This window comes from Dermacentor andersoni, chromosome 3 (genome assembly GCF_023375885.2).
Source record: "Dermacentor andersoni chromosome 3, qqDerAnde1_hic_scaffold, whole genome shotgun sequence".
In the NCBI taxonomy this organism is placed as follows: Eukaryota; Metazoa; Arthropoda; class Arachnida; order Ixodida; family Ixodidae; genus Dermacentor; species Dermacentor andersoni.
Genome location: NC_092816.1, coordinates 227,410,740 through 227,426,798, shown reverse-complemented (window position 1 = coordinate 227,426,798; position 16,059 = coordinate 227,410,740). Strand labels below are relative to the sequence as shown.

At 45.6% G+C, this 16,059-nt stretch overlaps 1 protein-coding gene across 1 annotated transcript in view; it reads left to right on the top strand.

Annotated features, from left to right (window-relative positions):
• Tango9 (transport and golgi organization 9) overlaps positions 1-16,059 on the top strand; it is a 69,531-nt gene that overhangs the window by 32,019 nt on the left and 21,453 nt on the right. The window contains exon 4 of the mRNA XM_050183073.3: positions 12,553-12,726. Coding sequence (XP_050039030.2) covers positions 12,553-12,726 — 174 coding nt within the window. The remainder of the gene's footprint in view (positions 1-12,552; positions 12,727-16,059) is intronic.

The window sequence follows — 16,059 nt, the reverse complement described above, 5'->3', positions numbered from 1 at the left end:
CTTGTGTGAGTAGCCAACCTTGGTTGTCATATTGGGTTATAGTGGCAACGTACAGCTGGCATTTGCAGGCCCTATTTTTCAGGCCCTGCAGCGTCCCCTTGTTGGACTCCTTGGTGGGTGGCTAGCGTTGCTGCCGAAAACTACACGTCCACACATGGCTACTTCCTTCCCTCCACTACCTGATCGCCCTCAGAAAAGAGGGCGCACTGATGAAGTCTTCCAGTTTCTTGGCCACCAAAAAGAATCCTTCCCGCGTTTCCATGTCATTAATTCTGCAAAACCAGATAAACCAGTACGAACAATCTCACCCTTCCTTGTTTCCAAGTCATTAACTGAAGTCTTTGGTCCTGGTTATAAGGCGTCGAGAATGGCAAGCGGTGATCTCCTCTTGGAGCTCCGCGATCAAAAACAATATGAAAAATTGTCAAAACTAGTGTCATTTGGGGAAACCCAAATAATTATAACCCCGCACCGCACGATGAACACCACCCGTGGTGTTGTCTCTGACGATGACTTGATGGAGCTCACTGAGGCTGAACTCTTGGAGGGCTTCAGTGACCAGAATGTTATCAATGTTAAACGAATTAAGATGAGGCGAGATGGAAAAGAGATCAAGACGAAACACCCGATACTCACCTTCGGCTCAAGTGTCCTTCCCGAGTCCATCGAGGCCGGTTATATCAAACTTCGTGTTCGGCCATATGTTCCCAATCCTCTCAGATGCTTTAAGTGCCAACGTTTCGGTCACAGTTCACAGAACTGTCGAGGCCGGCTGACTTGTGCCAAGTGCAGTGACAATGAACATTCCTCCGAAACGTGCCAGAACACTCCACATTGTGTTAATTGTGATGGCGAGCATGCCGCATACTCGCAGTCGTGCCCGTCTTGGAAAAAAGAAAAGGAAATCGTAACAGTTAAAGTAAAGGAAAATATAAGTTTCAAGGAGGCACGCAGGCGGGTATCCTACCTGCCAAAGAAAACCTTTGCCGATGTGGCGCGTCAGGGGGCAGCGTCACAATGGCCTTCGGCGGCTGTCCAACCCACAAGCAGTGAATCGGCAGTTACGCCATCTGCCCCCGCAGCGGTTGCAGCTAGCGCTGCTCCATCAACAGAGGAAAAGGGACCATCAACCCCGAAGGTGGGTGCAGCCGAGGCTGCCTCAACCTCCCAGGTCCCTTCCAGTGCTGGCAACAGCTGGCGCAGCCAAATCCCCCAGGGAGCCCCATCGACCTCCGAGCTGGTGGGCGTAGGGGTCTTTCCCTCCAAGGCGGGACCCTCCCTGGTAACTTCTCGCTCACAAGAGCACGTGTCCGGTGCCTCACAAGAGGCAATGGACACTACACCTATCCCCACGGCGCGCCAAGCGCCTAAGGAGCGGTGAGGCTCCCTCGAACGCTCCAGAAAGGGCAAAACCCCGATTGCAGGGCCTCGAAAGAGCTCTGGAATCTAATCTCTGAAATCTCTGTAATTAATACTTCTGTTTCTGTACACACAGCACCTATCGACTTCCAATATGGATACACAAATAATTCAATGGAATGTCAGAGGTCTTCTTAGAAACCTTGATGATGTGCAGGAACTCATCCACGAACACAATCCAGAAGTGCTGTGTTTACAAGAAACACACTTAAAATCCAAACGCACAAACTTTCTCCGACAGTATATAAGTTTTCGCAAAGATCGCGATGATGCTGTCGCATCATCGGGCGGTGTCGCCATTGCTATCCATAAGAGCATTGCATGTCAACTTTTACAGCTACAAACGCCTCTCGAAGCAGTGGCGGTTCGAGCTGTTCTCTTCACTTCTTCACTTTATTACCTTAAAGACCCCGGTTAGGGGGTATTACATAAGGGGTGGGTTTACAAATCAAGGTTACAGAGAGTGATCTTCATGAGAAACAAACTCATCACCATTAGCTCTCTTTACATACCCCCACATTACAAATTAATGAAACATGAATTCCAATCCTTTATAGATCAATTGCCGGAAACTTGCGTTGTTCTTGGTGATTTCAATGCGCACAGCTCCCTGGGGGCGACTCTCGTATAGATACGCGAGGTCGTCTTGTTGAACAGTTCCTTTTTTCTTCTGGTGCGTGCCTTCTGAATAAGAAACCCACATATTACTGTCTTGCAAACCATACCTTTTCTTCAATTGATCTGAGCATAGTTTCCCCGTCCATACTGCCTGAACTCGAATGGGAAGTTACAAACAATCCTTACGGAAGCGACCACTTCCCCATACTATTAAGAACACTTAAAGAAAACGAATATCCACCACAGGCTCCTAGGTGGAAGATTGACACAGCAGACTGGGAGAAATTCCGAACCTTAACTAGTATATCGTGGGATGACATGTCCTCGTTAGAAATTGATGCTTCTGTGGAGTATTTTACAGCCTTCATAATAGATACCGCATCTAAATGCATACGTGAAGTAAGTGGCTCGGCATGCAAACGGCATGTCCCGTGGTGGAACGATGAATGTAGAATCGCACGTAGGAATCGGAACAAAGCGTGGGGGTTGCTACGCGCTTCGCCCACTGCAGGGAATCTTGTCAACTTTAAAAAAGTAAAGTCCCAAGGTAGGAGAACCCGCTGACAGGCCAGAAGAGAAAGTTGGCAGAAGTTTTTATCGAGTATTAACTCGTTTACAGATGAGGCGAAAGTCTGGAACAGGGTAAATAGAATTAGAGGGCGACAAACATTCACTCCCTCTAGTGTATACACAGGGCGATACACTGCAAGATCAGGCAGACTCACTTGGGGAGCACTTTGAGAGCGTATCAAGTTCAAACCATTATTCGCAATCCTTCCTGAAATATAAACAAATAGAAGAATGCAAGCCACTCACAAGAAAATGTCGACAGAATGAACCGTACAACTGTCCTTTTAGTGCTGTCGAGTTGAGAGCTGCCTTGAGCACATGCAAGAGCTCTGCACCGAGATCTCATAGAATCATGTATGAAATGCTCAAAAACTTCCACAATGACACGCAAGTTAACTACTCGCACTTTTCAACACCATCTGGGATGCAGGTTACCTTCCAACCGCATGGAAGGAAGCCATTGTGGTCCCTGTTTTGAAACAAGGCAAAGACTCTTTCTGAGTGGCAAGTTACCGCCCGATAGCCCTCACAAGTTGCATTTGCAACGTGTTTGAAAAAATGATAAATCGGCGACTCATTCATTTCCTTGAACAGAGCAAAATGCTTGATCCTTATCAGTGCGGCTTCCGAGAAGGGCGCTCCACAACTGACCATCTTGTACGTGTAGAAGCAAATGTCGGGGACGCATTTGTACACACAGTTTTTGTTATCCATATTCCTGGATATGGCGAAGGCGTACGATACGTGGCGTTACGGAATCTTAAGAGACTTGTCAGAAATGGGCATCCATGGGATTAAGCTAAACCTAATAGAAAGCTATCTGTCCAATTGTACCTTCCGGGTAAAAGTCGGCAATGTACTTTCACGTCCTTTTACGCAAGAAACGGGTGTTCCCCAAGGAGGCGTTCTCAGCTACACGCTCTTTATCGTGAAGATGAACACGCTTCGTGCTTCGTTGCCACCGGTCATCTTTTACTCTGTCTACGTGGACGATATTCAAATAGCTTTCAAATCTTGTAACCTCACAGTGTGCGAGAGACAGGTACAGCATGGCCTGAACAAATTGTCAATGAGGGCAGACAAGAATGGATTTAAGATCAATCCTAACAAAAGCTCTTGTGTTCTTTTTACAAGAAAGAGAGGACTTATCCCAGATCCTTGCATAGAATTGCGTGGACAACAGATACCTGTAAACAAAGAACACAAATTTCTAGGTGTTATACTTCAGACTCACTTTTGTCCCCCACATTAAACATCTTCAAGAAAAATGTCTAAAAACAATGAACATAATGAAACTTCTATCCCAGACTACATGGGGTAGTGACAGGAAGTGTTTAATGAATCTCTATAAAAGCCTCATTCGATCACGACTAGACTATGGTGCCGTGATTTATCACTCTGCCGCCCCGAGCACACTAAAGATGCTAGACCCAGTCCACCATCTAGGAATCCGACTGGCCACTGGCGCTTTCGGAACGAGTCCCATACAAAGTTTATATGTAGAATCAAATGAGGGGTCACTTTATCTGCAGAGAACATACATCAGCCAAAGATATTTTCTGAAAGTCCACTCTAATCCTCAACATCCGTGTTTTAATACCGTTAACGAGATGACATATGCTACACTCTTTCGTAATCGTCCCTCCGTAAGACAGCCTTTCTCGCTGCGTGTGAGGGAGCTTAGTCATGAAATGCATGTTCCACTCCTCGAGCTTCGCCTAATGCATCCAGCCAAGCTGCTACCTCCTTGGGAGTGGCAGCTGATACAATGCGATATATCTTTCATGCAAGTTGCAAAACACGCTTCAGAGATTGAAATCCAAATGCATTTCCGGGAACTCCAGCACAAACACTCCTGCACGGAGTTCTACACAGACACATCGAAGACACACGACAGGGTGTCCTATGCAGCCGTCAGTCCATCCTTCTTGGAATCCGACGTACTGCATCCGGAAACTAGTATCTTTACGGCTGAGGCCTACGCACTGCTGTCGGCCGTAAAGCATATAAATAAATCAAAACTCCAGAAATCGGTTATATATACGGACTCCCTCAGTGTTGTGAAGGCCTTGATGTTTTTCTGTAACCACAGAAATCCAGTAATTAATGAACTCTACTCCGTACTGTGTAAAGCATATATATCTAACCAACATGTGATTATATGCTGGGTGCCTTGGACATAGGGGCATCGAGGGAAACATTCTAGCGGACCAGATGGCCACATCAATTTCATTGCATGCAGTTAATCCTACTGCTTCGGTCCCTGTCGCAGACCTGAAGCCTTTCCTAAGAAAGAAACTGCGAAACCACTGGCAACGTATGTGGGATGCAGAAGTAAATAAACTGCACGTGATAAAGCCACAGTTAGGTTCTTGGCCCTCCGTAACAAAATCACTGCGAACAGATGTCCTATTCTGTCGCCTCAGAATAGGACACACATTTGGCACGCATAACTTTCTACTCACTGAAAATGATCCTCCAACCTGCTGTAGATGTGGGGAGAGGCTGACCGTCCTCCATGTCCTCCTGGAGTGTCGGGCAGCTGAATCTGAGAGAAGGAAACATTTTTCCCTAGCATACCGGCAGCACATCCCCCTACATCCCGTAATGCTACTCGGCCCAGAACCTTTGACACCAACGCAGTCCGTAGTTTTCCGAAAGATGTTGTATTGCATGTTGTTAGCCCCACATGTTCATAGCGGGTCCTCTCTTCAGAGGATGCCGCTGTGATAGCTCTTTCATATAGCACATGCCTCTAGGCCCTTGTGTTTCAAGGGCTCTGGCGAGGCAGCAGTGCTCCAAGTAGTTTTACCATCTCATATATTTTCTATTTTGCATCATACTTCTACGATAGATTTTAATGTTCATAGTATTCGTCATTAGTCATCGCCCTAATTTTATAGCACGTATATTTTACGCACTTTACAGCGACTATATTTAGGCGCCTTTACAGCCAAGTCGCATCTTCTTCACAGAACTCATCATTCCACTGCGAAATCACTAACACTGTCTTGGCGCTCTTTGGCCATATCTGGCGCTTGCGCCACTAAACCACACACATTCGTTAATTCATTCATTCATTCATTCATTCATTTTCTTTGCAATGAACCCTTTTACATGTGTCTGTGGCATACAAGTCCTTCAGCAGCCTTTTTTTCTTTACAACTTCTGATCTTTTCTCAGCAGCCATTTATTTGGCATTTTTTGAAAGTTAGTCATATAGCAACCATTTGTTCTTGGAAAGCGTAACCAGAAGTTATTCATGCTGGCTATTCATGTAGTTTCTTACCAACAACTAGTGATCTTGCATTTAAAATATTTGTCCCTGATAATCGGCTGCCTTATTTTGCCGTAGCCATTACAGGCGTGGTGCCTAACTATACTGGAATAAATATTCTCGCTTTAAATGTGTCTGACTATTCAAGATTTCATACTTATTATTTGTATTCAGATCACATAAGAAAAAGTTGATATTCGTCCCCATCTAGCCAGCACTTTTTGAGTACAGGACAGATGGTCATCCTGTGCCCTTTAGTGTGTCTCGTTTTGAATTAGTAGAGCCCACTCAAGTTGTACCTGTAGACCTCTACCAGCCTGCCAGCAATGGGTCCATTCGATCATAACTTTTGGCCAAAAGATGATCCTGGTTAGCAGAGGCAGGTCAATAAGAAAAATTGAGTGACTGAAGTATCCTTATCATAGCAGGAGAAGCAACAATCCCACATCTTCGCCTTACGCGTGTGATGTTCTAACCAATTGAGCTACTGCGGCGTGGTTTCCCCGTCCACTTTCTGGGTATTTGTTAATCAGCGCCACCACTCGCAAAGCTTGGCAGCGGATGTGGAACATCCTTTCTGCTGCAGGCGTCACGAGTACGCTATCATTCTAGGTGAAGGCAGCTAGTCAGTAAACCCGCACATGCTACCTGAAGGCATCAATGTTGCCAGATTCAAGACTCTCATTATGTAAGAATGAGAAGAAAGGGGGTTGATCTATGTTTTTTCCCTATGTTTTCCTTGGTGTCTTTGTTTCTTGGCTTCTCATGAAATGATTAATAAAAATTGGGCCCCTCGGTTAACCCCCTTTCTTCTTGTTCTTACATAATGAGTCTCGAATCCGGCAACATTGATGCCTTTAGGTAGCATGTGTGGGTTTGACTAGTTGGATTCACCCATAAAGATCCCGTTCTCGTGATGCCTGCGGCAGAAAGGATGTTCTACATCCACTGCCAAGGTTTGAGAGTGGTGGCGCTGGCTAACACTCCCAAGGTTAGTTCTAGTAGTAACACACAAATACCCAAGAAAATGGATGGGGAAACCGCACCGTGGTAGCTCAAATGGTTAGAGCATCGCAGTGTAATGCGACGACGTGGGATCGTTCCCCACCTGCGGCAAGTTTTTTCATCCACTTTCATTGCCATTAATTTATCATTTCTTTTATTCAATGAGTAAGTTCAAGTGATTCCCGTTTTCCTTGATGTCTTTGTTTCTTGGCTTCTCATGATACGATTAATAAAAATTTACCCATCAGTTAACTCCATTTCTTCTCGTTAAGTATCGTTATGTGATTTGAATGCAAAAGCAGAAATTGACTTCTCTAATTAATTGGTTATGTCCATGATACATGTCATACATTGTCACATGTTTTTCGCAACTCTACCTTAATCCACCTTGCTCTAATTTGTACGAGCCTTATCTCTCCTTAATCCACTTTAATCCACCTAGCTCTAATTCTTACCAACCTTAATCCACTTTAATCTCCCTTAATCCCCTTGCTCTAATTTATAACAACCTTAATACAATTTAATTCGCTTTCATTCACTTCGCCTTCATTCACTTTTCTTGACCTTCATTCACTTTTCTTGACCTTAGTTCACGTTACTCCACTTAGTCCACTTTACTCCACCTTAGTTCACGTTACTCCACCTTAGTTCACGTTACTCCACCTTAGTTCACGTTACTCCACCTTAGTTCACGTTACTCCACCTTAGTTCACGTTACTCCACCTTAGTTCACGTTACTCCACCTTAGTTCACGTTACTCCACCTTAGTTCACGTTACTCCACCTTAGTTCACGTTACTCCACCTTAGTTCACGTTACTCCACCTTAGTTCACGTTACTCCACCTTAGTTCACGTTACTCCACCTTAGTTCACGTTACTCCACCTTAGTTCACGTTACTCCACCTTAGTTCACGTTACTCCACCTTAGTTCACGTTACTCCACCTTAGTTCACGTTACTCCACCTTAGTTCACGTTACTCCACCTTAGTTCACGTTACTCCACCTTAGTTCACGTTACTCCACCTTAGTTCACGTTACTCCACCTTAGTTCACGTTACTCCACCTTAGTTCACGTTACTCCACCTTAGTCCACGTTACTCCACCTTAGTCCACGTTACTCCACCTTAGTCCACGTTACTCCACCTTAGTCCACGTTACTCCACCTTAGTCCACGTTACTCCACCTTAGTCCACGTTACTCCACCTTAGTTCACGTTACTCCACCTTAGTTCACGTTACTCCACCTTAGTTCACGTTACTCCACCTTAGTTCACGTTACTCCACCTTAGTTCACGTTACTCCACCTTAGTCCACGTTACTCCACCTTAGTCCACGTTACTCCACCTTAGTCCACGTTACTCCACCTTAGTCCACGTTACTCCACCTTAGTCCACGTTACTCCACCTTAGTTCACGTTACTCCACCTTAGTTCACGTTACTCCACCTTAGTTCACGTTACTCCACCTTAGTTCACGTTACTCCACCTTAGTTCACGTTACTCCACCTTAGTTCACGTTACTCCACCTTAGTTCACGTTACTCCACCTTAGTTCACGTTACTCCACCTTAGTTCACGTTACTCCACCTTAGTCCACGTTACTCCACCTTAGTCCACGTTACTCCACCTTAGTCCACGTTACTCCACCTTAGTCCACGTTACTCCACCTTAGTCCACGTTACTCCACCTTAGTTCACGTTACTCCACCTTAGTTCACGTTACTCCACCTTAGTTCACGTTACTCCACCTTAGTTCACGTTACTCCACCTTAGTTCACGTTACTCCACCTTAGTCCACGTTACTCCACCTTAGTCCACGTTACTCCACCTTAGTCCACGTTACTCCACCTTAGTCCACGTTACTCCACCTTAGTCCACGTTACTCCACCTTAGTTCACGTTACTCCACCTTAGTTCACGTTACTCCACCTGAGTTCACGTTACTCCACCTGAGTTCACGTTACTCCACCTTAGTCCACTTTACTCCACCTTAGTCCACTTTACTCCACCTAGTCCACTTTACTCCACCTAGTCCACGTTACTCCACCTAGTCCACGTTACTCCACCTTAGTCCACGTTACTCCACCTTAGTTCACGTTACTCCACCTTAGTTCACGTTACTCCACCTTAGTTCACGTTACTCCACCTTAGTTCACGTTACTCCACCTTAGTTCACGTTACTCCACCTTAGTTCACGTTACTCCACCTTAGTTCACGTTACTCCACCTTAGTTCACGTTACTCCACCTTAGTTCACGTTACTCCACCTTAGTTCACGTTACTCCACCTTAGTCCACGTTACTCCACCTTAGTCCACGTTACTCCACCTTAGTCCACGTTACTCCACCTTAGTCCACGTTACTCCACCTTAGTCCACGTTACTCCACCTTAGTTCACGTTACTCCACCTTAGTTCACGTTACTCCACCTTAGTTCACGTTACTCCACCTTAGTTCACGTTACTCCACCTTAGTCCACGTTACTCCACCTTAGTCCACGTTACTCCACCTTAGTCCACGTTACTCCACCTTAGTCCACGTTACTCCACCTTAGTCCACGTTACTCCACCTTAGTTCACGTTACTCCACCTTAGTTCACGTTACTCCACCTGAGTTCACGTTACTCCACCTGAGTTCACGTTACTCCACCTTAGTCCACTTTACTCCACCTTAGTCCACTTTACTCCACCTAGTCCACTTTACTCCACCTAGTCCACGTTACTCCACCTAGTCCACTTTACTCCACCTTAGTTCACGTTACTCCACCTTAGTTCACGTTACTCCACCTTAGTTCACGTTACTCCACCTTAGTTCACGTTACTCCACCTTAGTTCACGTTACTCCACCTTAGTTCACGTTACTCCACCTTAGTTCACGTTACTCCACCTTAGTTCACGTTACTCCACCTTAGTTCACGTTACTCCACCTTAGTTCACGTTACTCCACCTTAGTCCACGTTACTCCACCTTAGTCCACGTTACTCCACCTTAGTCCACGTTACTCCACCTTAGTCCACGTTACTCCACCTTAGTCCACGTTACTCCACCTTAGTCCACGTCACTCCACCTTAGTCCACGTCACTCCACCTTAGTTCACGTCACTCCACCTTAGTTCACGTCACTCCACCTTAGTTCACGTCACTCCACCTTAGTTCACGTTACTCCACCTTAGTTCACGTTACTCCACCTTAGTTCACGTTACTCCACCTTAGTTCACGTTACTCCACCTTAGTTCACGTTACTCCACCTTAGTTCACGTTACTCCACCTTAGTTCACGTTACTCCACCTTAGTTCACGTTACTCCACCTTAGTTCACGTTACTCCACCTTAGTTCACGTTACTCCACCTTACTCCACGTTACTCCACCTTACTCCACCTTAGTTCACGTTGCTCCACCTTAGTTCACGTTGCTCCACCTTAGTTCACGTTGCTCCACCTTAGTTCACGTTACTCCACCTTAGTTCACGTTACTCCACCTTAGTCCACTTTACTCCACCTTAGTCCACTTTACTCCACCTTAGTTCACGTTACTCCACCTTAGTCCACGTTACTCCACCTTAGTCCACGTTACTCCACCTTAGTCCACGTTACTCCACCTTAGTCCACGTTACTCCACCTTAGTCCACGTTACTCCACCTTAGTCCACGTTACTCCACCTTAGTCCACGTTACTCCACCTTAGTCCACGTTACTCCACCTTAGTTCACGTTACTCCACCTTAGTTCACGTTACTCCACCTTAGTTCACGTTACTCCACCTTAGTTCACGTTACTCCACCTTAGTTCACGTTACTCCACCTTAAGTCACCTTACTCCAACTTGTGCTATTAATTCCCTTTACTTCACTGTAATTCACCTTAATTCACTTCACTTTAATTGCCCATAACTACTACTATTAACATTATCGTCAGCAGCAGCAGCCTGTTTTATGTCCACTGCAGGACGAAAGCCTCTCCCTGCGATCTCCAATTACCGCTGTCCTGTGCCATCCGATTCCAACTAGCACCCGCGAATTTCCTAATTTCATCGCTCCAGCTAATCTTTTGTCGTCCTCGATTACGTTTTCCTTCTCTTGGTACGCATTCTGTAACCCTAATGGTCCAACGGTTATGTCAATTAGGATAGGATAGGAATAAACTTTATTTGTCCAATGGTTATTGATGTCAATTAGGATATCGTTTATACCCGTTTGCTCTCTGATCCAAACCACTCTTTCTGTCTCTTAACGTTATGCCTAGCAATCTTCGTTCCATCTATCTTTGCGCGGTCCTTAACTTGTTCTCAAGCTTCTTTGTCAGTCTCCAAGTCTCTGCCCCATATGTCAGCACTGGTAAAATGCACTGATTGTACACCTTCCTTTTCAATGATAATGGTAAGCTTCCAGTCAGGAGCTGGCAATGTCTGCCGTATGCGATCCAACCCATTTCTATTCTTCTGTGAATTTCCTTCTCATGATCAGGGTTCCCCGTAATTAATTGACCTAGGTAAACGTACTCCTTCAGACTCTAGAGGCCAACTGGCGATCATATCATTTACTATCTTATGAATGACTACTGATGTCATACAAGATGCTGATGACATCACATTAGGTGACTATTTTTGGTACCACTCGTTGCCTACAACGCCGCCTTTCCTGCCTCGTGGAATATATTGCTTTCACATTAAAATCATTTAACATGACTGGAAAGATGCTTGTGACCTGCTGTGCAGTAGCACTGTAGTAGTTGTGAAATGTGGAGCAGAGAAAAGTTAAGATTTTCCTGCTACTATGCATTGCCAGTGGGTTGTTGTGCTTTTGTATGTGCTGTATTTTCCTGTGTATAAGTCGCACCTTTGTATGAAACGCACACATTTCACACATGGTTCGCACGCACGTATCCTCTGACGTGCTCAGCTACTACTCACTGCTGATGTACCGAAGATTTTGGCCGCCCGAGATATGAAGCAGCCAATATCAAAGGTGAGGGAGGGGCAATATCGGGTGAGCATCTCACTATCCGAACATTTACTTGCACGCTCATTATCTCTTGTGATGGGCTGGTGCCACTTTCATCTGCGGTTGTCAGCACTACAAGGCAGGAGCGCAAATAAAACATCACCTGCTTAGTGATGTGCGAGCCCCAAAAGAAATGTTTGGAAAGTGAGATGCTTGCACGATCTTGCACCATCATCAAAATAATGAAGGGCCAAAATTGTGCCGAATTTCGATGCGGACAAACTATTTTGCATCTTCTGCGCATGCATAGCTTGCGTGCATCAGCAAACACCCAACTTTGAGTACCAACTCGGAGGCAAGCTCGGAATGCTAACACCAACTTCAATAAACTTTACAAGTTGCTCCATTGCACGAGACACACTGCCGAAAATTTTGGGAGAAAGCCGTATCTTATATTATGCAAAAAAGAGGTGAGGCGTGCAGACAGGACACAAGAGCAGAGAAGTGGACAACACGAACGCCGACTATCAACTGAAGGGAGCACTGAGGCAAAAAAAAAAAGACTCAAAACTCATACGCGAGCCTCACCTCTTTTTTGCGTAAAGAATCCTTACCAACTAGCTCAGCTTTCTGTCGTTCTAAGATCCGTATCTTATACACAAGAAAATACGGTACCTCAAAAATACTTAGTGGTTTTGTAGCATGACAAGTTACTGTGTCATTTGACTGTGTCCGTAGGTGCGGTGATTATTTTCACGGGCCTGCTGTCAGTGGCGTTCCTGGGGCGCCGCCTGCGGTCGTACGAGTGGCTCGGCATCCTCTTGGTCATGTGTGGCCTGGTCGTGGTTGGCATGTCGGACATCCTCTTCCCTGACAGCCATGCCACGAAGGGCCCCAACAGCATCATCACTGGTTGGTCCACTTGGGATAGCAGGCTGTCATGTGCCAGAATCATACCATGTGTTGCATTGCAGCCTGTTGGCATAGAGGAAAGGACTAGAACGGAGAGCATGTGACAATCGTGAAGCCTAATCGTGAAAATAAAGTACGAGATGCTCATAAAAAGTAGGCTCTCGCCTGCGTAACATGCAGGCGGCTACTTCCTAAGAGCCAGTGCACACGTAGGCCCCGCAAAGGAGGGGTAGCATGAGAGGAGGTTGGCCTGTTCTCTTGTCGAGCTCAGTTGTCACCTGTGTCAGCTGCATTCTCACGAGTGCAAAGACCGCCTGTGTGGCAAAATTTCAGTGCATATTGATTCCCAGGTGGTTTTCTTTCATAATTTCTTTCACACTTGACATACTGGGTGTTTTCAGTTTCGTACACATTTCGTTGGTTATCCTTTCATTGTTGCCTCTTACTGACAATGGCAATTAAAGTGTGGTGCAGCCACGAGTGACATTGTTACTGGCTTGCCACACATCTTTTAGTTGATATGGCTGCTTTAGTTTACTGTCATTGTAAACATTGGTATACTTCCGTTATTTGATATTTCCTAACTGCAACAGCCGCACTTTGCATGAGTCATGGAGTACACTGCACGTGCAATAGTACCCCCCATGTGCATGCCAAATAATGGAGCTTGATTGCTGATTGTGGTTGGTTGTTCTAAGAGGATATGCAGTTCAGTGTATTTAGTTCTACAGCTACAGAATGGATCATCATCATCATCATCAGTCAGCTACAGAATGGATAACTCTGCTAATTGGTTTACTTGCATCTTGAAACTGTAAAAGCGCACAAAGATGAAAAACGAGAGTGAACAGGACAAAGCACTTCGTCCTGTCCACTCTCTTCGTTTCCCGTCTTTGTGCACTTTTACAGTTTCTAGTTCTACAGCGTTGCATATATAAGCACTTGGCCAGGAAACAAAAGGGACAGGAAAGAGGGCAACAGAAGGGATAAGTACACAGCATGACATCAGGTTTTGCTCACAGGTGACATCAGTGTTGCCAATTTATTTCCTTCTTTAATTAATATGCCCTGAGGGCCATGGGCATTAAAGAGGGGAGTGGTTAAAAATGAAAACAGTAACAAAGACAAAGTAACAATACATTAGTAAAAAAAAAATACAGTATGCTTTCTAGTTATACAGTAAAAGTTCGTTAATTTGGATCTCATGGGACCGGGAAGAATGTTCAAATTATCCAAATGCCGAATTAACGAATGAACAGGAAAAACATTAGTCAAGTTGGAGAAGCATACCTTTATTTACTGAAGTATCTTGCAATAGTCGTCTGCTTTTTCGCACAGATTCCGTCAGGGTGGAAATTCTCAGGGATTTTGAGTAGTCTGGAAAAACTCAGGGAAAGCTCAGGGAATTTGTGCTTCTATCAGGGTAAATTGGCTGTAATTTTAGTGAAACGGAACGAAAGTCGCAGTAATGCTGGCTCGAGCAACAGAGGAATTGTAAGTAATGGTCTTTGACGCCGCGTCGGCTGGAGGAGTTGCCAGAGTACAGTCAACGACTGACTTTCCGGACGCCAGATAATTCGGATGACTTCGCGGCACAACTACGTACCCCATAGGGTCAATGTAGAAGAACGTCTGGAACTTCGGACACAAGAACGCTTCGCCATCCGATTTTCTGGACTTTTTGCCGTGACCGCAGGTCTGAAACGGCATTAATCAAAACCACCATTGCCGTCATTTTGATAACTTCGCCGCCTCGACCCGGCGCACTCGCACGCAGATCCGCCTGCAGCCATAGCCACCACCGCGGCAGTGCAAGGCCTAGCTGCTTAGAGGTTCGGTATTAAGCCACTTGCCGTTCTGTGCTGTGTGGTTCATTGAAAGAATTCGCCGCTGTCAGCAACGGCATCGATACTCAAAAATTCTCAATATTCGATATTCGAAAATATTCTGCATGCACCTCTTTCTTGTTCATATTTGAGAATGTTGCACTCGCTTTGCAGTGGGTTTTACTATTTCTTTCGAAGATATTTTATTCGCCGTGCATTTTACTAACCCCTCCCTTCTGTTTTCTTTTTGAATAAAATACACTACCCCTTACTATTCACACTGGACTAAGTTTTTTTTTTTTTTTTTAACATGCTGACTAGAAAGTGACACCACTGGGCGATGTGATGTAGGGAGCCCGTCTTGACATAAAACAGTTCTGTGTCACTCGGGGAATTTGGAAATGTCAACTTGGTAGACACCCTGTGGCTGACATAACAATTTTTCTTAACTGTTCCAAGTGGCCAACAGCCCGCAAACTGTCCGAAGTGCTCAGGCAAAAGTCCTCCAATATCAAAAGCGCCTCCGTGACTTCTCGTGAGGTGCGATGAGGTCGCGGCTGCACCTGCTCGCATGATTCTTTGTCAGAATCATGGTCTTCCCGGGCACCCGTGACATCATTAATAATTTCTCCATCGGTCAGGAGACCAGTCGTGGCGACACAATCAATTGCGATGTAGTCTTGAAGGGTCACATCTGTGGGAAGGACAGCATCGAAGGTCGAGCAGTCATCGTCGGTGGACTCGGCTGACACCTCGTTTGCTACTGCCCCATGCTCGGGCCTCACAAAACCGCTGTGTCAAACAGTTGACGATGACTTGCGGAGGTGTATTTTTCCACACATGGGTGATGATGTGCACTGCGCCTAGTAAGTCCACTTTATACAGCTTTCCAACTTCTGAGCATAAGATCATTTGCTGTAGCAGGTGCTTTCCGTACTTCAACTTCACGTAGTGAATGATACCCTTGTCCGTCGGCTGAAGGGCACATGTAGTGTTGGGCGGCAAAAAAACTACCTTGACGCTCTTCAGTTCGACTGTACAGTTATGTGCACTGCAGTTGCTAACAACCATAATTACCTTGCGGTCCTTAGACGTGAAGTGCCGGTCTGCCTGCTGCTGCCAGCCTCGAAAAACGTCCGAGGTTATCCAAGCCTTCCTGTTCGCTCTGTACGCAACAGGAAGGCTTTTGATGTTTTTAAAACAATGACTTGTGCGCCTTCCCAATGACAACAAGTGGCAAGCGCTCAGTGCCAGTCATATTGGCGACAAGAAGCACAGTTATCCTTTGCTTGCACTTCTTGCCACCGATGCACGATTCTGCTTTGAAAGTCAGTCTTGTCGGGCAGAGCTCTGAAAAATAAAGCAGTTTCGTCTGCTTTGAACACGTCACTTGGTTCATACGCGGCGATGTGCTCAAGCAGCTTCACATTTTTCCACTGGGTGGTCACGCTTTCGTCAACACTGCCATTTTTGCCGCACGCACTTCTGAAGATGAGTTCATGTCTCT